Source organism: Cibotium barometz, chromosome 20 (genome assembly GCF_041138505.1).
Source record: "Cibotium barometz isolate CiBa-2024 chromosome 20, ASM4113850v1, whole genome shotgun sequence".
Taxonomy (NCBI): domain Eukaryota; kingdom Viridiplantae; phylum Streptophyta; class Polypodiopsida; order Cyatheales; family Cibotiaceae; genus Cibotium; species Cibotium barometz.
In genome coordinates this window covers 9480574-9502028 of record NC_141065.1, presented here as the reverse complement: position 1 = coordinate 9502028, position 21455 = coordinate 9480574, and the positions used below count along the sequence as shown (strand labels likewise).

General features: G+C 43.4%; 1 protein-coding gene across 1 annotated transcript in view; it reads right to left on the bottom strand.

Moving 5' to 3' along the window:
* The window catches only part of LOC147627526 (stomatal closure-related actin-binding protein 1-like), a 32238-nt gene extending 21420 nt beyond the window's left edge, over positions 1–10818 (bottom strand). The window contains exons 1-3 of the mRNA XM_086814449.1: positions 10089–10818; positions 9886–10014; positions 9704–9796 (exon numbers count right to left, since the gene is read on the bottom strand). Coding sequence (XP_086670575.1) covers positions 9704–9796; positions 9886–10014; positions 10089–10406 — 540 coding nt within the window. The 5' untranslated portion in view covers positions 10407–10818. The remainder of the gene's footprint in view (positions 1–9703; positions 9797–9885; positions 10015–10088) is intronic.
* Between the last annotated feature and the right edge of the window lie 10637 nt (positions 10819–21455).

Sequence of the window (21455 nt, the reverse complement as noted above, 5' to 3'; positions counted from 1 at the left end):
AGGGCACTAGTGGAGGGCCTACCAGCTGAGTGGACTATGCACACCATCGTGCCTCTCCACAAAGTGGGAGACATGCTAGACCCCAACAACTACAGGACTATCATGATTGGTCATACATTGGCCAAACTTTATGGCACAGTGCTCGAGGCAGAGTTGAGCTCATATGCAGAGAAGGAGGGACTGCGAGCACCAAGGCAAGCTAGATTCCAACGAGCTTTCTCCACTATTGACCATATATTCACTCTGAGATGTCTGATTGACCAGGCTAGGGCGCGGGAGAAGAGATTATACTGCTGCTTTGTGGATTTCCACAAAGCATTTGACACGGTGCCACGAGAGAGACTCATCCAGCGCCTACAGTCATTGGGGATCCCATCAGAGATGGTTTGGGGCATCTATGCTTTATATGAGCAGGTCTTTGGGCGCATACGATGCCCCGGGGAGCTATCTGATGTTATTGCTAGCATAGGTGTGAAGCAAGGATGTCCACTCTCTCCTGCACTATTTGGGCTATACATCAACGAGGTGGCTGACTTCATTGGTCACGGTGGTGGGCACGGGGTAGACATCTCAGGTACCACAATCCACATTATGCTATATGCAGATGATATTATTCTGGTCTTTGAGTCGCAGATGGGACTACAGCACCATCTCCATGCACTCGATGACTTCTGCACACAGAGGGGGCTTACAGTGAACCTTGGGAAAACCAAGGCCATGATTTTCCACACCTCACGGCCGGTTCGCCATCTTCACACTAGTAGGAGGACAAGTAGAGGTGGTAGACTCATACCTGGGGATTACATTTATGACTCCGCCACAAAGATTTACTATGGCACAGGCAGCCAGGGAGAGACTCACACGAGGGTATGCAGCTCTAGCCATGCTAGAGAGACAGTGTCACCAGGCACACTTCCAAGAGCCCCGCACGAAGGGGTGGTTGTTTGACACACTAGTCACCCCTACTTTGATGTATGCTGCAGCAGTATGGGCACCTGGGCTCGCCACCTCCACATGGTCTCAGATAGAGAGGCCTCAGATTCTCATGCTCTCAGGGATAATCCACAGCAAACCCTCCATCCCACATGACATTGTCCGGACGGAGTTTGCTGCACCTCCTATGCGAGTAGAGGCCCTCTTCCAGACGATCTCCTTCATACAGAGGATCAGAGATATGCCATCAAATCGACTCTCACATAGAGCTTTTGAGGCGTCCAGGCAGCTCGTAGAGAGTGGAGATAGGAGATCATGGTATTCACAGATGATACAGTGGCTCACTCAGCATGGTCTTGACATAGATCACTTGCCACCTTTCCAGTATGATATACATGCACCACACATCCAGCTCTCTCACAGTGAGAGGAACAGAGTCCTTCGGCAAGATTTAGGGCAACGATACACTCAAGAGACTTGGATTACACCCAGTCAGCCTCTACCGCCGAAGATGCTATACTACAGAGATCAGTTTATGCGTATCTCAGCGGATGGATTCATACAGAGACCTGGATACATGGATGTGTACATGCCCTACAGTGCCCGAGTGGTGATTGGCCAGCTCAGAGTGTCATCACACCAGCTTGAGATTGAGGCATGTAGGGCAACACGGACCCCCAGAGCAGAGAGGATATGCAGACTATGCCAGGAGGAGGTTGAGAGTGAGGAACATTATGTATGCAGATGCAAAGCATATAGTGTCATTAGAGAGAGATACACCACCATCTTCAGGTTACATCCCTCACTCCGCCAGATCATGGAGTCCGCAGACTAGCACAAATTTGGCCAGTACTTGCTAGAGACACAGCGCCACAGAGAGACACTGCTACGGACTCATACCACAGGGAGAGGTGGGCGACAGCTCCAACTCACTGATTTCTTCCAGAGATCTATCCCAGTGCCTATCCTGACACAGGAGGGGGTTACACTTCAGCGCGCTGCGGACCTCCGAGCCAGACGGAGACCGAGAGCACCAGGCTACCAGACTCCCAGACTACATCAGAGGGAGATCACAGAGATACGGGCTCAACATCAGCACCATATCCAGGAGCGGCTAGCTCACTTACACTCACACTCGAAGATCATGCTCCGAGGTATTTTTGCCTCGCCATCGCCTATGTATCACATATTACACCCCCATTATGGTACTGGTTGGAGCTAGACAGATCTGCATTGCATTCTTGTATACCCTGCGCATATAGGTTGCATACTGAGCCTCTAGCAGTAGTGCTCCATCCATCACACCCCCCCACTAGCTCAGTACTTTCATAGTTTATTTCATGTTCATTTTGTCCTTTTTTTTTCTCTGGACATCCAGAAGACATTGACAGTTGTACATTGATTTGTCTCATAGGTCGAGTTCGGCCTCTAGTAGACGTTAATACAGCTTTCTTTCTTTCTCTCTCTCTCTCATTGGGCAGCCACCTCATCCTCACAGCAGATTATCGACATCTCTAGCCTTCTTGTATCACCCATGATGGACCTGTCAAAGGGCAACGCAAAGATGTAGACAAATGACAAAAACGCTGAAGCTCCAAGAGAAAGATGAGAGAAAACAGCAAAATGCTAATGCAAGAAAAGAGTGGATACAAGCAGCCTGTAGACAAGGAGTGGACTTCGTAGACAGAGGGTTGAAGATGCTCACCAAAGTGATCAAGAATGATGAAAAGTGAGGAAGAGGGCAACATATATATACACTCCTATATGAGCTGGCCGACTACCTCCTAGGCTCCTACATGACTTGAAAATAGGTAAAATACCATAAAAAAGGGTGGGCAACCCACATCAAAGGCCCATGAAATAGGGGAAAAATATGGGGAATGCCAGGGCATAGAAATGGCCCCCGTGGACACCAAAAAAGCAAGAGATGATATATGCTAGCACCCCCTCTCAGGTCTTGGGGGTGGCCCAAGACCCAAGGAGATGCCATGAATGTCAATAGCTGACTGAGATAATCCTTTGGTGAATAAGTCTGTAGTGTTGTCCTGGGTAGGACAATATTCAAGGATATTGTCTCCCTCCAAGATCCACTCCCGCACAAAGTGGTACTAGATCTCTATATGCTTGGTCTGCACATGAAATACCAGATTCTTAGCAATAGCCAAGCAACTCTGGTTGTCGCATTAGATAAGGGTAGGCTGCTGTCAAAAACCAATCTCCTCAAGTAGCCACCGCAACCAAATCACCTCACAAGCAGCTGAACAAGCCACTCGATACTTCGTCTCGGTGTCGATGAAAGCGCCACTGTAGGCTACTTTTTACTCGTCCATGAAATGGCTTCAAATCCAAGAGTAAAGCAATACCCTGTAGTAGATCATAGGGAATCCGGATCTCCAACCCAATCGAAGTCGCTCCAACCACGTAAAGTGGCCCCCTCTCCATAGATAATGCTAAAATGCTTGTTACCTTTCAAGTACCGCAGCCTGCACAGTACTGAGAGTTCCCACCACAAATGCACAATCAGGTCGTGTGTTGAGCAACCAAATCAAGGAACCAAACAGTTTCTTGTAGAGAAGTGTATTTGCCGCCCACTGGATCAAATCCAGAAGAGGAGAGTTTGATGTCGGGATCCATGGGGAAGTGATGGGCTTACAATCTGTCATCCTGAAAGCCTCTAGCACCTCTGTAACATATCATTGCTAAGAAATGAACATGCCATCTCAATGCTGAAAATCCTCCAATCCAAGAAAGAAGTGAAGCAACCCAAGATCTGTCATCTCAAATTCCTTACTGAGGGTAACCTTTGTCTGAGCAATGTGTGCCGCATGGCTGCCTGTGATGATCAAGTCGTCCACATAGAGAATGATAAGAGTATACAACCCTTTCTCTGGATATATGTAAAGATTTGGATCAGCCGCCCGACCGCTTGAAACCCTTCTATTGAAAGAACGCATCAATCTTCTCATATCAAGCCCTGGGGGCTTGTTTCAAACCATATAAGGCCTTTTTCAGCCTATAGGCCATACCTTCGGAGCCACGAACCTAAAATCATGGGGGCTACTCCACATAAACTTCCTCCTTTAGCTCCCCATTGTGGAATGCCGACTTGACGGGCCAATGAGAGTGTGTAGCAAGAGCAAGAATTGGTCGCCATCTGAGCAGTCGGTGCAAAGGTATCATCAAAATCCACACCAGCTTTCTGTGAATAGCCTTTGGCCACAAGCCTGGTCTTGTGCTTATCTAGAGTCCCATCCGATTTGCACTTGGTCTTATAAACCCATTTGACACCAATCACCTTCCGCTCTGCCAATCTAGGAACCGACTCCCAAATCTGATTCCGCCCAATAGAGTCAAGCTCCACTTCCATGGCCTGCTTCCAAGTCGGTTTGGAAAGCGCTCCCCCAAATCTGGATGCATGACATCAGCGCATAATTGACACACGTTCTCCTGAGAGAATATCATGGTATGCAACCGTTCCGATCAACGGGGACCCCCTGCTAAGGGTGAAGGGAACTGTGTTACCCTTGAGTCCCGCAATGTCTGGGAATACAAGATCCCCCCTCAAAAGTCGAACCCTGCTCCTGAGATGTAACCTGTTGTGGAGCATCCATTGAAAGCTCCTCCTCCTCATCAATGTCAGATGATTCCTCCGCCTGAGGTGCTCAAGGACGTGCGGAGTCAAATCAAGGAAGAGGAACTACAGAATCCAACAAGGAACCAAGGAGAGGCTGAGTCAAATCAGCCCCTGAAGATGAAGAAGCCCCCTTTGCAATGGAAGATGAAGTCTCATCAACCACCACATCTCTGCTAATAACGATGATCTTCAAGGTTACAGGATTAGAGAGCCGATAACCTTTGGATTGTGAGCTGTAACCAACAAAAATATGAGGCTTGGACTTAGCATCCAACTCCCCCCTGTCACCGTCAGGTACATGAACAAATGCATCTGACCCAAAAACCAGAAAGTGAGAAACCGTGGGTTTTCTTCCGTGGTAGGTTTGAAAGGGAGTCTGCCATGGAATAACAATAGTAGGGGACTAATTGAGAATATAAACAACAATAGCAATTGTCTCCGCCCAAAGCTTTCGAGGAAGACTCCAATGTTCTGCCATCTCAATCACTGCTCGGTTCTTCCACTCCACGAAGCCGTTCTCTGAAGGAGTACCTAGCTCAAATATTGGTTAACTGGCAAGAAGTAAACTCGCCTCCTTTGTTGGCTCGTAATGTCAAGACAAAGTGTCCCGACTATTTCTCCACCAAGATTCTCCATGTTTGGAATCTGTCGAAAGTTTCATCTTTGAATTTGAGAAAATAGGCCCAGGTATACCAATTAAAATCATCAACCAAAAGAAAAACATAACTGGCAAAACCAAGAGATGGAGTAGAACCAAGAGACGGAGTGCGCATCGGGCCGCACAAATCTACATGAACCAACTCCAGACGTGACGTAGCTCGCCGTGTAGCCTTCTTTGGAAAGGCCTCTTGATGTTGTTTCCCTTTGAGCAAGAGTGACAAGGGCCCTCATGTGTGCCACCATCTAGTAATCCATCCACCAGCTGCTTTCGAATGGCCTTCCGCAAGGCCTCCAAATGAAGATGTCCAAATCTAGCATGCCAAAGATCGCTTGTGCGGATACCTGTGTAAGAATAAAGAGCCGTGAGATTGTATAGGCCATGGTCCTCGATGCCTTGCCAATTAATGAGAGGTCTTGTCAATGAGAGGGTCTCGAATTATCACAGGAGTATAAATTCCACCTTAGTGCCCAATTTGCAAATCTCATGTACAGAAAGGAGATGAAATCCTAAATCTCCCACATATAGCACTCTCGAGGTGTACTTCCCTTGGAACTCCATTGCCATCCGGAATGAGGGGCATTGTCTCTTCACCAAGAATGGAGACAGTAGAGTTATCTCCAATGGCAACTCTATCACGGCGTTGCTGCAGTTCATCAAGCCAATCCTTGCAATAAGTCATATGCTGCATGGCACTACTGTCCAAAATCCACTAAGGAGAGTGGAAACAAGAAGGTTTGCTCAACTAATCCTACCCTTAATTAAACTAATCCTACCCTTAATTAAACTAATCCTACCCTTAATAAGTTAATTTTAATCATTAAACCATTAATTAAACTAATCCTACCCTTAATAAGTTAATTTTAATCACTACCCCCAATTCAAGAAATTCCAATTTTCAAAAATTTCCTCTATTTTCAGCCTTCAAGAATTCCATCTATTTTCAAATCATTTCCTAAACCCTCTATTTTCAGAAATTACCTCTATTAACTTTGTATTTTTTCCAATCATTTCCTCTATTTTCAGAAATTCAGCCCCTTGAACAATCCCTTTTTAATGTATTTTTTCTAATCTTCATTCCCGAATTCCTCTATTTTCAAAAATTCAACCACTAATGTGGCTTCTAATGTTTGATTTTTTTAAATTGCAGCTTGTTCAAGATACCAAAGGCACCAAATCCTTACTGGGCTACACACACCATCATACTTAATAGCACATCATCAGCAGGTTCACGTACTCGTCATTGAAAGTGCCGTTATTGTAACTTGCAGCAGTCTAGCTCGATCACGCGGGCCATCCGCCACATGTCAAAGTTGGGGAGCAAGGGAATTGGTGGGTGCCCAAGTATTCCACAGGAGATGGCTGATGCTATTATAAGGGAGAACCCCAAGGAGTTCCCACATGGCAGAGAGATTCGTAGCACTATCGTTGATGACGATGTGTTGGATCCTTTGCCTACAGATGCAACACCTAGCAAAAAGAGGGCTAGGATTTATGAGGATGAGAAAGTGCTTGCTTCTTCTGCACTTGTTGGGCAACCTTCTAGGCAATGCAACATTAATTCCTCCTTGCACTCCATGTCGTGGATCAACTCACTTGGCATTTGTATAGCATACATGTTTGCATTTCAATTGTTTTTTGTGCATCTTTGCTAAATTATGAATGATTTATAATGTGTTTTTTTTATATACACATTTTTTAAAAAAAAAGTAAACGTACTTCAAGTACTCATCCCGATGCATACTTTACGTACTCGTACGCATACCATACCATATCGCACCGTACATAGAGTACTCAACCACTATGCTTTGGTGGCAGATGAGCTTGTCCCTTTATCCTTTGACTTCCCTTCCAAATCCCACATGCGACTCCGGCATTGTAGCCATAAGTGCCCCTATTTGGGGCAATAATCACAAACCTTCTGGTTGCCAAAAGAATTAGAACTTGAAGACCCCTTCGTCTTTGCATCCTTGTAGTCAAAGTCCTTAGAAGGAGGTGCCCCACCTTTGCCTTTGTTAGGTTGCCCCCTCTCTGTCCAATGAAAGCCTGGTTACCTTTCTTTGAAGAAGAATCCCTAAATCTGCTCTCCTAATCAAGGACCATAGGCACCAGCTCATCCCAAGTAATGGCTTCCATCCATCCTGAGGTAAGAAGTGAAGAATAGAAGCTCTCATATTTTGGGGACAACTGAGCAAGTAGCCGAATGGCCGTATCCTTACTGGAAATCTCCTTCCCGCACCCAAAAATCTAAAATCGCAATGACTCCAATTTGTTGATGTGATCCCGCACGGAAGTTGAATCGATGGGCGAAAGCTTCAACATTTGAAGCTCTAGGGAAACTCTCTTCATGGGTGTCTTCCAATCGTAGATGTCGGAGAGTCTCTTCCAAGCAACATGTGCATGGGTATCCTGTTTGATGTGAGCGATGAGGGTTGAGAGTTCAGAAGCACGCACATTAAGCCAATCCATAGAGCAACTTCGGGCATAAAGGCAACCCTCGTATCCTCATCCTCTGCAGTGTCCAGGTTGGGCCAAAGGACAAGTCGAGTGATGAACTCCAAAAGATCATAAGTCTCCAAGACTGCTTCCACCATGACTTTCCAAATGTCGAAATTTGTGCCATCCAACTTGGCATCTAAAGGAAAAGTCGAAAGAGTGGTGTCCAAACCGCCCGAGGTTGGATGAGTGCCATGATGTACCTTCTCTGAAAAACACAGCCACCAAAACAGCCCAAGAGCTACTCTCTACACTTGTAGGGAGAGTGGGCGCGATAAAAAGAGAGTGGAGGAGAAAAAAAATGCAAAAATGCAGATCTGCCCCTCCGAAGAAGAAAACACAGGTTTGAACCATTGCAGACAACCACCAAGTTTGTGTGAAAATGCTGAAAAAAAACAGCACCAATCAGCAATTCCAGGTCTAGAGGTCTCTTGGCTCTAATACCATGCCAAAGAGCAACAGAAAGATGTAGACGAATGACAAAACACTGAAGGTCCAAGAGAGAGATGAGAGAAAACAGCAAAAACGCTGATCCACTAATCCTCAAGAAAAGAGTGGATACAACCAGCCCGTAGGCGAGGAGTGGACTCTGTAGGCAGAGGACCGAAGGTGCTCACCAAAGTGATCAAGAAAGAATGATAAAAAATGATGAAAAGTGAGGAAGAGGGCAGCATATATATACTCTTATATGAGCCGGCCGACTGCCTCCTAGGCTTCTACATGACCTGAAAATAGGTAAATAGCATAAAAAAGGATAGGCATTTTCTGAGGCTTACAGAGGATGGATTCATATAGAGGCCAGGGTACCTTGATGTTTTCATGTCACATGCCATGAGGATAGCACTTGGTCAGCTCAAGGTCTCATCCCATAGGCTCTGGATTGAGGTTGGTAGAGCAACAGGAATCCCTAGAGAGAGCAGACTCTTTAGATTGTGCCATGGAGGAGTAAAGTCTGAGGAGCATTATATTTGTCAGTTCCCGGTGTATTATGAGATCGGGGGGTGATTCCACTGCCTATTCAGAGAGGGGTTTGGGCCATTATCTTGGGTTATGGAGTATCCAGATCAACTTGTATCGAACTATCCTGGACTTGCATAAGTGGCCCAAAAGAGTCTTCTACACTGCACTTGGATTGGTCGATGCTCAGCCGATGTAAGGTCTTCCTCGTCCTTGTGTTGGGCAATCATATCGCTTGTTCTCAAGCATTGTACAGCAGTTCTCCAAAGAAGTAATATAAGAAAATACTCCTGCTTGCAAGGGGAGGCCCTTTAGTGGGTAATTGGGATCCAATACTATGTTGTCTACTTCCTCTTCTATTCTCTCCTCTCTCTCTCTCAGTGAATAGATGCTAAAGATCTCACCAAAGTAAAGGTTTAAAGAAGGCTTGTTGCGCGTTACCACAATAAACCTACTAATCTCGGTGAAACTCAAAAGATTCACCTCACTCAAAGCATTTGCAACCCGATTCAAACTACCCTTCCTATATTGAATCAAGTCCTACATAAGCTTTGCTCACCGTGCCTTCCTCGTTGTTCACACCCAAAGAGGGTGTTCACACCAAAACTAACTCCGAAATATCCAACAATGCCAACCATGTTATGACCTTTTCGAGAATGTATGCCCCTAAGCCAGCTGATAATATATGATCCATATGACGACACCGTGGCACAAGGAATGGGACTTGAACCCTTAATCTCTAGACTGGGAGCCAGCAGCCCCTTAACGTCCCAAATGTGAGAGACGGACACGTGCAAGTAATTTATGGATCAATCCAATAACATCGTGTGGTCTCATCCAAGCACCACCTGAAATGATTATAATCTAGGCGTGTGTGTATATGTGGGGCCTTCTTTTGTAAAGTGAAAATGCCTTCAGGAAGTTTGCTTGGTGAAAAACGAGACGCTTCACCTTTGAATACGCCTGGGTACATACGTGGTCCACCACAACAGAAAACTTCTCCAAACGTACAGCTTGCGACTTACTTGTTTGAAAAGAGCTGCCAGCTTTCTGACTTCCAACTTTTCTTGTGCGAGCTCTGCCTCTCTTTCTGCCAATTGGGAGGATAATGCCTCTACCTGTACGATTGTTTAAAAATTTGTTTATTTAGTTCGTCTACACCATTGACGAAAGTTCTGGCATGTGATTGTCGACGGCAGCGACTTACGGAGGTAAGTGCTTCTTCTGCGTCGTCTTTGTTGCGTCCGGCGACTCGCCCTCGCAGGGCCTCCAGAACCTCGCGGAGTTTCTGCAGAAGGACCTGCTGATCGAGCGAGGCAGCCTCCCTGAACCTCACCTGAGAAACACGAAAATCCCGTCAGAAAACCATCTATGGCGCAGCGATAAGACAGCGACACAGCCGCCCCTTACATCGTCCGAGAGCTTTTCAACGGCGGCCTGCGCGGCAGCCTGTCCTTTCTCGAACTTGCTGGCGAGGTCCCGGACGGAGAATCGCCTCTGCAGCTCCACCAGCCCGGCGGCTTCTTTGGCCACGATCTCTCTGGCGATGGCGGAAGGGGAGGCGGGCTCCTCGTCGTCGTCCATGCTGTCGGCGTGCAGGCCGGCGCTTCCACCGGCAGCGGCGCCGGCCCTGCTGCCGCTGTAGCTCGGGAGGAAGAAGCCATGCGGAGGGGCGGCAAGGGCCACGTCTGCCGCAACGCCCTGGTGCGGGGCGGAGCTGCGCTGCATGATGTTAAGAAAGGCAGCGGCTCAAGTGAAATTGGCGCTGGGGTGCAGGATCGATGGACAGAAAGCCTTGGTTCTGAGCAGGAGAGGGAGGCAGGCAGGCATGGAGTCTTGGAGATCGAGGTAGGAATGGGCTAATGGGTATGATGTGAGGGTCAACAAGTACGTCACGAGTCTGAGTTAGAGAGAGAGAGAGAGAGAGACAGACACAGACAGACAGAGAGAGTGCTCCTGCACACACAAACGCAAACAGAGATGAAGACGAGAGAATCAAAAGAAAGAGAGGGAAACGCGCCTGAGGAGCCTGCACAGTGCAGTGCAGTGACACTTCCCCCCTGACGAGGTACGCTCAGACATGAATATATATTTTTACACACTCCTTTTTTTGAATCGGCCCCCGAGGCCGCCCCCCCCAAATACACATTGGTAACACCCTTTCTTACATAAATTGGGCACGTTTGACCTAATAGTCGGCCACGCCAAGAGCATGTAAGCGACAATGACACCCTCATCAGATTTCTTTGCTTTGAATTCCAATCTCCAGTGTCCACCACCATTCCAACTCTCCCCCACCTTAGAGGTCAGTACGTTACCCATCAAACTTGGCACCAGGCGTATCTTCTCTTTAAATCCATGCCTCTTTGTTCCTTTAAGGCTCCTCCTCCTAGGGTGGTTTCAGTAATTTATTTTCTTCAGTCCTCTTTCGTGAATATATCTCATGGTTCTTCTGAAACTTTATGGAAACAAATTCATCTCCTCATCCATAAGGATATTAAAACATTCTTTGAATTTATTTATTGATGTTTTATGATGCAAAATGTCTACTTAATGTGGAACACATCCATTTTGTTCAAGGATCTATCATGAAACATGTCTAGTTTTCATTTAAAAGCATAATAATACTAGCTCAAGCACTGAATTGTGATGAGCGCTTTGTGATTGTTGTGATCTAGCAAGCAATCAACTGTAGAGTTCTCCTCTTGAAAGCATATTCACCTTTGAAACATTAAGGTTCATCAAACACAAATGGTAAGAACCCCTCCCCTTTAGGTCACAAATGGGTTGCAAAACATGAAAGGTAATGGTGGGTGGGTGGGGGAGAAGCTACGCTAGAGGAGGATACATGCAAATGGATTAGAGGTAGTTACATGTGGTTATATGGAAGCAGAGTTGGTTACATGTGGTTATATGGATTAGAGGTGGTTACATGTGGTTATATGGAGCAGAGGTGCCGAGATCAACTAGCATCTCAACATAAGAGGGTGACACAACATGTTCCTCCAATGGATGGAGAGAGAGAGAGAGAGAGAGAGAGAGAGAGAGAGAGGTGGACTTGGTCCTATTAGCACAAGTGAGAAAGGATAACTTTATTCTTGACAAGGGCATGCCTCTCTTGCACATCTCATCGATGAAAGTAAAAAAAAGCTAAGGCCTCATTTGATTGGATGAGGAAAGGGGATTAAGCTATGCCCATAGGCTTGAGCCCATTCTTACATGTTGTATAGATAAGAATGAGAAGAATGAGAATGAGACTATGGTGTTGGTGGTGATCATGATGATTTAGTGGTAAGAATTAATTGATAAAAGGAATAATCTCACCAATGATAATTTGTTGCTAGAGTTGACAATGCCTTTTCTTTCAGAATAATCAATCTAATTTTATGAGCACTCACTCCTCGTTTGTTGATGTCATTATCTAAATTTTTATATAATTATTAAGCGCCTTGCACCACGTGGAATGTTATTTCACACTTTTTGGAGCTTTTATCTAAGATTGATATCAATGTATATAAAGACCTAGATGGATATAAAGCATGTAATTTTCTAAATACTTATTAGGGGCCTTTACTACTCGACATCTTATTTTACACTTTTTATAGATTTTATCTAAGATTGATGTTATTATGTATAAAGACCTAACATGGATTAGCCACTTGGGAGTGACAGTCAAAGTGTTTTCTTTTACCTTCTAAAATTAATGGCTTGATAGCATGAAGAAAAACCTTTACTTTCATGTTTACTTCTTTGATCAATGATGTATATATAATTAATGTATAACAAGGTGAAAGAGAGTTTCAAAGAAGTGTGTTATATGAATGATAACTCACTCTTATACAATTATTATTGCCTCCATTGATCAATTAGTATGGCTTCTTATTACAAACAAGAAGCTTTGTCTCAAAATCATGTTTACAATTTTTAAAGAGCATTATAGTATTATTATGCTTTATAGGTCCTACTTTGGATCTAGTAGCCTTGTCGGAATTGAGTGGTAACCTTTTTTCACATGGTTGATGATAGGAGAGCATCAATCATTCTATGTTTTGTGCCTTTGTTAAATTTTGTTTACCTTTTTTAGGCAATATAAGTTGGCCCACAATCAAGTTATTATCTTATACAAACATGCTATAACAAACTTTAATCCAATATTAATTTGCATCAATATTCACTTTGATAGATGCATCCAACAACAACTATCAAGTTTTAAAAGTCGTTGAATTTTATTGACTAACAAAGCTACTACGCACAAGATACTAGAACATGTGTGACGTAGAAAAGTATATTACGAAATGAATTAAGTTTTTAAAAAGTGGTTTGCATTACCATCACTTAAACACTGTATAAATTGTGGCTTCGCATTACACAATAAATAGAAACACTAAACTAAAAGCAAAATATACAAAGGCCTCATATTTGTGTCATAGGAATAAATAACTAGTAAGATGTCTTGATAAATTAAATATTGTGATAATGTATTAAGAAGATACATGATGATATCGATAAAGGGGACTAGAATCTTATGTAAATCCATTTGCAATTTGTCGGGCCGCCTTCATTAACATTGGGTCCAAGTTTGTATTAAAATCTCTACATTAGTATATTTATTGTGATCATGTACAATAAATAGAATACTTGCATCAAGGCCCCAATAAATATATTTATTGTGATTACATACAATAAATAGAATATTTGCTTAAAGGCGTCAATTAAAATTGTGGCCATTAAAAATGGGAATGTTGCATACATAGAGTGATCAAGAAGTTGTGGGATTCCAGTTGTATTCCAACAAGAAATTAATGTATCAAAATGTAATGAAACTAGCTGCTACATCATGGCCTATCTATAAAGTGAGAAATTCATTATAATATTTAATCATCTATAGGAACGTGAGTGCATAATACAATGAGAAAACTAGTGGTTTCTAGGTGTAAGCCAATAAATAAAAGATTATACTTAATGATACAACATAGCCACATTTGAAATTAGGAATACTATGGACTATCTAAGGATAAAATTAGCATTAGATAGTAATATTTCAAGGTAAATGATATTGATTAGTTGATGTGAAAGAGCTTCAACAGCATGGGCAAATGCTTCTCAAGAGAAGAGGCCATACTTGAACCATATATTATTGATTAATCTAACTTCTTCAAACCATACCAAATTTATATATATAATATATTATAGATTTGCCCCAAATTCATAGACCACATATATGCACATAGAAAAGCCAAGGAAAGTAATTAAGAAGTCACCAACATGAAAATAGGGTTGACTACTTTGAACCACCACAAAGCACAGAATATTAAATTTGGGTGCACATTGTTGCCATATACATAGGCAGTGATGTGTGTGAACACACTTAGGACCGCCGGGGCACTTTTTCCCTCTTTAGGAGGTTTTTTCCCCCGGCTTGTATATACGCCCATCATTCTAGGGCTAACTAATCTTTTATACATTGACACAATCTAATACACTTTGTGTTGTGTGCTCTGATACCAGGGGGATTTGTTGCCATATACATAGGTAGTGATGTGTGTGAACACACTTAGGACCGCCGGGGCACTTTTTCCCTCTTTAGGAGGTTTTTTCCCCCGGCTTGTATATACGCCCATCATTCTAGGGCTAACTAATCTTTTGTACATTGACACAATCTAATACACTTTGTGTTGTGTGCATTCTTGTTTCTTCTTCTCCAAGCTTTGTGTGCTTTCCTGCAACCCTAATTCCAACAATTGGTATCAGAGCAGGCATCGGCTCCCAGGGCTATGCCGCCAGCACCCTCCGACTCACGTTCTCCGATTGAGGTAAGTTTTCACGAGCGCTTGCAAGTCCCTATACTCTGCAAATAAGCCCGTAGGGTTTGGCGTTTTCAGAAATCGCATCTGAGGTCGTTTCGGGCTCTGTTTTTGCATTTCAAGTTCTACACAGGTGTTTTCGTCATTTTCTGCAGAAATTTCGACAGTGCAGTTTTCTGCAAAACAGGCATACGTACTCTATTGTGGACCGTGCTACATAGCACGAGTTGTTTTCTGTTCAGTCTTTGCTTCATTACAGGTAGCTTTTGCATCAGTTTCAGTCAGTGGCCATGGCTGATAACAGCAATGATGTATTTCGCATGTTATCTGCTGATGACAAATTGGATGGAGACAGCAACTACCCACTTTGGGCATACATGATGCAGCATGTTTTGGTTGCAAAAGGAGTGTGGAACATTGTGCAGGGTATGGATGTACGTCCAGGTTCTGTGGATGTAGGATCTGTTGAGGATGTTGCAGGTTCTAGCAGCTCTACTGTTGCTGCTGTTTTACCCATTGCTGAACAAGCTCGTTGGGATGGTAAAGATGCACAGGCTCATGCCTTGATTGCACTTTCTGTCAAACGTAACATCACCCCACATATTCGTTCAGCTAAAACAGCAAAACAGGCTTGGGATATTCTAGCTGGTTTGTATGCAGGTCGTAACGAGGCAAAAATCGCTTACCTACGTAAAGAGCTAGAATTGAAGATTATGCAAGAAGATGATGACATGAATGTTTTTCTTGCTAAGATTAAAGATCTCAAAGAACAGTTAATTTCTGCAGGTGAGATTATTCCTGATCATTCTCTTGTGCAGACTGTTCTTGATGCTTTACCTGAGACATATCAGACTTTTGCTTCCACATGGAGACTTCTTAATGAGGACAGACCTGATGCTGTCAAGTATGATACTTTAGTCAACAAGCTCTTGCAAGAAGCGCAGTCTAGGCAAAACAGGGCCAGGCAGCGTGCAGTTGATCAAGCATTTATTGCTGCCCAGCAGCAGAGAAGAAGTGGTAAGGCAACCCCTTCCACTGTTTCTTCTCCTATTAGTAGGTCTGTAACTTCTTCTCCTTCCACAGGTAGCAACAATAAGTCTGAGAAGGCTCTTAATAAAGGCAAGAAAAAGACTAGGTGCAACTATTGTAAGGCAAATGATCATATCATTAAGAATTGCCCTAAGCTAAAGGCTAAAGAGGCAAAGAAGAAAGAGTCAAATGCAGCCACAATAGCGGATGCTTCTACAAATGCAGATTCTGCAAATGTTGTGCAGGATACAGAATGGGCGTTTAGCGTGTATTGCCAGTATGACCCATCTGTACATGATGCATGTTTGGCAGTTTCTGTTGACTCTCATGTTTGGTATTTTGACAGTGGTGCTACAAAGCACATTACCTCGCATCGTGATATGTTCACTTCTCTTGAGGCTGTCCCTAATGGGAATACTGTCACATGTGCCAATAATGCTTCTTACCCAGTGAAGGGCGTTGGTAAAATTATGCTTACGGCTGCAAATGGCAGCGCTTTCACACTTTCAGATGCTTTGTATGTGCCAGGGATAAAGAAGAATCTATTGTCTGTATCTGCGCTTGCTAGACTTGGACTTGTAGTCAAATTTGTGGATGACAGATGTACTGTTCATGATTTGACTTCTGGTGATACGATTATTGTATCTGGCACCTTGTTTCGTGGGCTGTATAGGCTCAATTCTTATGACAAGTGTGTGGAAGATTCAGCAAATGCAGTTTTTGATGAAAAAGCAGTTTCAGATGCAAAACTATGGCATGCTCGTTTTGGTCATCTGAACTTTGCTAGTTTGCTGCGTTTGCAGAAATTTGATATGGTTACTTCATTGCCCCCTCTTGAGGCACCATTAAAACATGTTTGTGAAGGCTGTATTTTGGGCAAAATGCAGTGTTCTGCGTTTCCAAAGGATGGTTCTGTGCGGGCCACTCGCAAATTGCAACTTGTACATAGTGATGTATGTGGGCCTATGCAAACTCCGTCATTTGGTAAAACACTTGTACTTCGTGACTTTCATTGATGATTACTCAAGGCATGCATGGGTATATCCACTGAAGGCAAAGTCCGAAGTGTTTTTGTGCTTCAAACAGTTTTTTCTTATGGTTGAAAATGTATCCAATTGTACTGTGGCCACCCTCCGTTCTGATCGAGGGGGGGAGTACATGTCTAAAGAGTTTGATGCATTTCTGGCTAGTCGTGGGATAAAACACCAATGTACAGTGCCGTATACCCCTCAGCAAAATGGTGTTGCTGAGAGAAAAAACAGGTCACTTATGGAGATGGCACGATGTATGGTCAAGAGCCAAGCTTTGCCACATGCATTTTGGCTTGAGGCTATCATGTGTGCTGCATATGTACTCAACAGGTGTCCCACTAAGGCCTTGCAGTCTATTACTCCATATGAAGCTTGGCATGGCAGGAAACCTTCTATTGGTCACTTGCGTGTCTTTGGTTGCTTGGCCTATGCATTAGTGCCTGTGCAACAACGCAGAAAATTGGATGATAAGGCTGTCAAATGCATTTTTGTTGGTTACAGTGCTAAGAGCAAGGGTTACAGATTGTATCATCCATAGTCAAAGCGTATCTTGATTAGTTGAGATGTTGTTTTTGTGGAAGATGATGTGCAACCTTTGTTATCATGTACCAAAGAGACAGGTGTGAGCTCACGGGATGTATTTGATACGTTGTTGCCTCTCTTTACAGGTGGGAATTCAAATGTAAGTCCTAATGAGGCAAATATTCAGCCTATGCAGATTTCAAACGACATCATAGATCAGCCTATTTCTGATGCAGATTTACAGGATGTAATTCATGAGGATAGGGCTGAAAATGAGCAGGCTAGAGGTATGCCAAAATGGCTGGTGCAAACCTTGCGTGATAGTAAGATTGATGCACCTATGACTAGTCATACTCGTTCAGGTTTTCAGCATGCCTCTTATACATCAGATTGTTATGCTTTGGCTGTGTCTGGTATGTGTGAAGAGGAAGAACCTCTTTCATTTGATGAGGCACAAAATTCAGAAAAATGGTTGGCGGCAATGCAAAGTGAATATGATGCTATAATGAAGAATGGTACATGGTCTTTGTGTGATTTGCCTATTGGTAAAAAGGCCATTGGATGTAAGTGGGTTTTTAAGTTGAAACGAAAGCCAGATGGCAGTGTTGATCGCTATAAGGCTAGGCTTGTTGCAAAGGGTTATGCTCAAGAAAAGGGCATTGATTTTGATGAGACCTTTGCTCCCACTTGTCGTATGACTACCATTCGTAGCATTTGTGCATTGGCAACTCATAATGGTTGGAATGTACATCAGTTGGACATAAAGACTGCATTCTTGAATGGAGATTTGCACGAGGAGGTGTATGTATCGCAGCCTCGTGGTTTTGTTCAAAGAGGGCAGGAAAACAAAGTGTGCAGGTTGAAAAAGGCTTTATATGGTTTAAAGCAAGCTCCACGAGCTTGGTATGAAAAGATACATGCATATTTGACTACACATGGTTTTCAAAATAGTCCAACAGAAAGCACTTTGTATGTTAAACGTGTGGATGATGTACATCTAATCATTGCTCTCTATGTCGATGACATGCTGCTCACAGGACCAAATGAGAGTCATATTGCTGATTTTAAGGCTGACTTGAATGCCTCTTTTGAGATGTCAGATTTGGGGCATTTGCATCATTATTTGGGGATACAATTTAAGCAGTGTGATGGAGGTATTGCTTTGTGTCAAACAAAGTATATTGAGACATTGTTGCGGAGATTTGGCCTTGAAGACTGCAAGCCTATTGCTACTCCAATGGAGACAGGTTTGAAGTTGAGTCTTCATGATGCTGGAGATCACTTTGATGTCACACTCTATCAGACAGCTGTTGGTTGCCTCATTTATGTATGCATTACGAGGCCGGACATTCAGTTTGCGGTCTCACAGGTGAGTAGGTTTATGCATAGCCCAGGGTCTCAGCATTGGAAGGCAGTTAAATGCATCTTTCGCTACTTGAGTGGCACCATACATCTTGGGTTGTTTTATCCCAAGGGGGGATCGTTACCGCCAGATTTACATGCTTTTTTGGACTCAGATTGGGCTGGTTGACAAGAGTGTCCACAAGTGGTTTTTGTTTCATGCTCGGTAGCTCATGCATATCTTGGTTGAGCAAGAAGCAACCTACTGTGGCCACTTCTAGTTGTGAAGCTGAGTACAGGGCAGCTTTCACAGCTACGGTTGAGTGTGTGTGGCTCAGACGGCTTATGGGCTGATTTGGGTGTTGGACAGGAGTCTGCCACCTCTATCTACACTGACAGTCAGAGCGCATTGGCAGTTGCGAGAAACCCAGTTTTTCATGCTCGCACAAAGCACATTGAGGTGCATTATCACTATGTCAGGGAGAGACTCTCAGCAGGAGAGATCAGCTTGGCCTATGTGCCAACACAGGACAACCTCGCCGATCTTTTCACAAAGGCGCTTCCTCGTGAGAAGTTCGAAGCTTTTCGCAAAGCTTTGGGCTTGCTCCCCTTTGTGGATTGATCTACTTCGGGCATGGCACTCCCCTATACATGAGTGCCAGCTCTCGTTCACACCATCACTCCCAGGGGGGATTTGTTACCATATACATAGGCAGTGATGTGTGTGAACACACTTAGGACCGCTGGGGCACTTTTTCCCTCTTTAGGAGGTTTTTTCCCCCGGCTTGTATATACGCCCATCATTCTAGGGCTAACTAATCTTTTGTACATTGACACAATCTAATACACTTTGTGTTGTGTGCATTCTTGCTTCTTCTTCTCCAAGCTTTGTGTGCTTTCCTGCAACCCTAATTCCAACACACATGAGTATATAACTACCATACCATGTTGCCCATGTTAACACACCATATAGTTGCATTTATGGCAACATGTACACATGAAAAGAACCCTTTGGTTTTGAAGTAATGGGTTGCCTATAAGGGCAGAGTAGAACACATTGCTAGCTTGTCACTCAACATTCACTTATATATGCCCATTAATTAAACAGCCTTGATTTTATGAGAATAATGGCTAAACTTCAAAAAATATTAACTATGATTCTCCTAGATTACCCTATAAGATAACAACCAAACCCATTCATCTGTCTCCCTTTTGGAAAATAGGCTCCAAGAAGAGTAGGTGTGTATGTGTGTACGTGTATGCATGTGTGTGTGTGTGAGTGTTATATATGTGTGTTACTCCTTTTTTGTACCACTTTGTAACCCCCGCCCTAGCTTAGTTATTTCACATTATACATGGCCAAAGGCCTACCATTAATAACAAAAGTCAGCTCATATAATGCTTGAGTTGTGTCAGTTTCGGGCAGCACCCCATAAGTGCGGCGGCCGGTCCAAGCACACTTGTATATAAGAGACTTATGGGAGTGTGCAAGGAAACTTTTGGTAATACAATGGGAGCTCCTTGCTTCTTTCTTGTCTTGGTCTCTTCTTAATTCTTGCATGCTTTCATGCTTATGTGAGTGATTAGCTATATCGAGTCTTGTGGAGTTGCTTGCAAATGTGTGAGTGAGTGATTGAGTGTGTGTATGCTTGAGGTAAACTTTCTTGATTCTTTCTTATGATTAGCTAGATGTGCAAGAGAGAGAGAGAGAGAGAGAGAGAGAGAGAGAGAGAGAGAGAGAGAGAGAGAGTGGAAGATTGCTAGCTTCTCCCTCATGTGTGATTAGGTTATGAAGTCCAAACATTAGATTGGTAGAACTTGAGGGTTTGACACCCCTTGAGTATTTTAGTCCCGCATTCAATATGCTTTCACAATCTAGACACGTTATACTCCTTGGTGAAAACAATGCTTGTTTTGTGAAGCTACAGCTTCCCTGAACAAAAGGCACCATCGCTAGGGACCCGAACTAGTGTTAGAGTGGAATAAAGACACTCTATTGATCCATTATTTATTTTAGTTTTCCCATAAGTTACAAAACTTGTGGTAAATTGACTTCGTGTTGAGTTTTGGAGTGATTAGTATCGTAAAAGTGTGACTAGAGTAAGATGTTTGAGTGGATTTTGCTAACTTTAACCATCTTCATGTCCTTTATTTTCTTGATTTCAATCAATGGGTGATGGAAGAAGGATGTGCAATCCTACATGTGCTTAGGCTCAAGTCCCATGACAGGTCCTTAGGTACCAATTTCCTCATCAATGGGTGATGGAAGAAGGATGTGCAACCCTACATGTGCTTAAGTTCAAGTCCCATGACAGGTCCTTAGGTACCAATTTCCTCATCAAAATATTTTAATTTTTGCTTAATTAGGCTAATTAGAAACTTTAAATCTTTTGCTTAATTAGGCTGATTATAAAATTTCACTCTTTTGCAAAAATTCTTGATTTTTATGATTTTTGATGCTTAATTGAGGGCAATGTTCCATCAAGTTGAACCTTAAACTATTCAATAAAGGTCATAAATCTAGCCCAAAAGAGGGGGTAAAGGTAAAACTATGCAAGAAAAGCAAGTGAAATTGGCTCACTCGAAAGTCTGATCATTGGATTATGAAGTCCAAACACCAGGTTCACGTCCGATCGCTTAGAAATGAGCAAGAGTAGATTGAAAAGTCAAATCATGGGGAATTATGGTTTGCAGAGCTATAAATGGTAAGTGAATCCACTAAATGGGGAGTTATACCATCACACAACTGACCGAATCTGACATAGAATATTAAGGGGACGTGCATATTAAATGCACAAAAATCTAAGAAAATCTGTTAGACTAACAATTGACCTGCATGTAGTAATGACTCGCTAATATAAGCTTGGGGGGGGGGGGGAAGTCCAATTGTGTCGAGTGTTTCACAACTTCTATTCACTTCAGAAAGTGCAATAGTCATATGATTGATTAGATGTACGAGTAACTACACGAGTCTGATCATCAACTGCTGCAATTGGATGCATAGAAAGCAATCGCTATACGGCCAATCATGTACGAGCAATCGTGTAAGG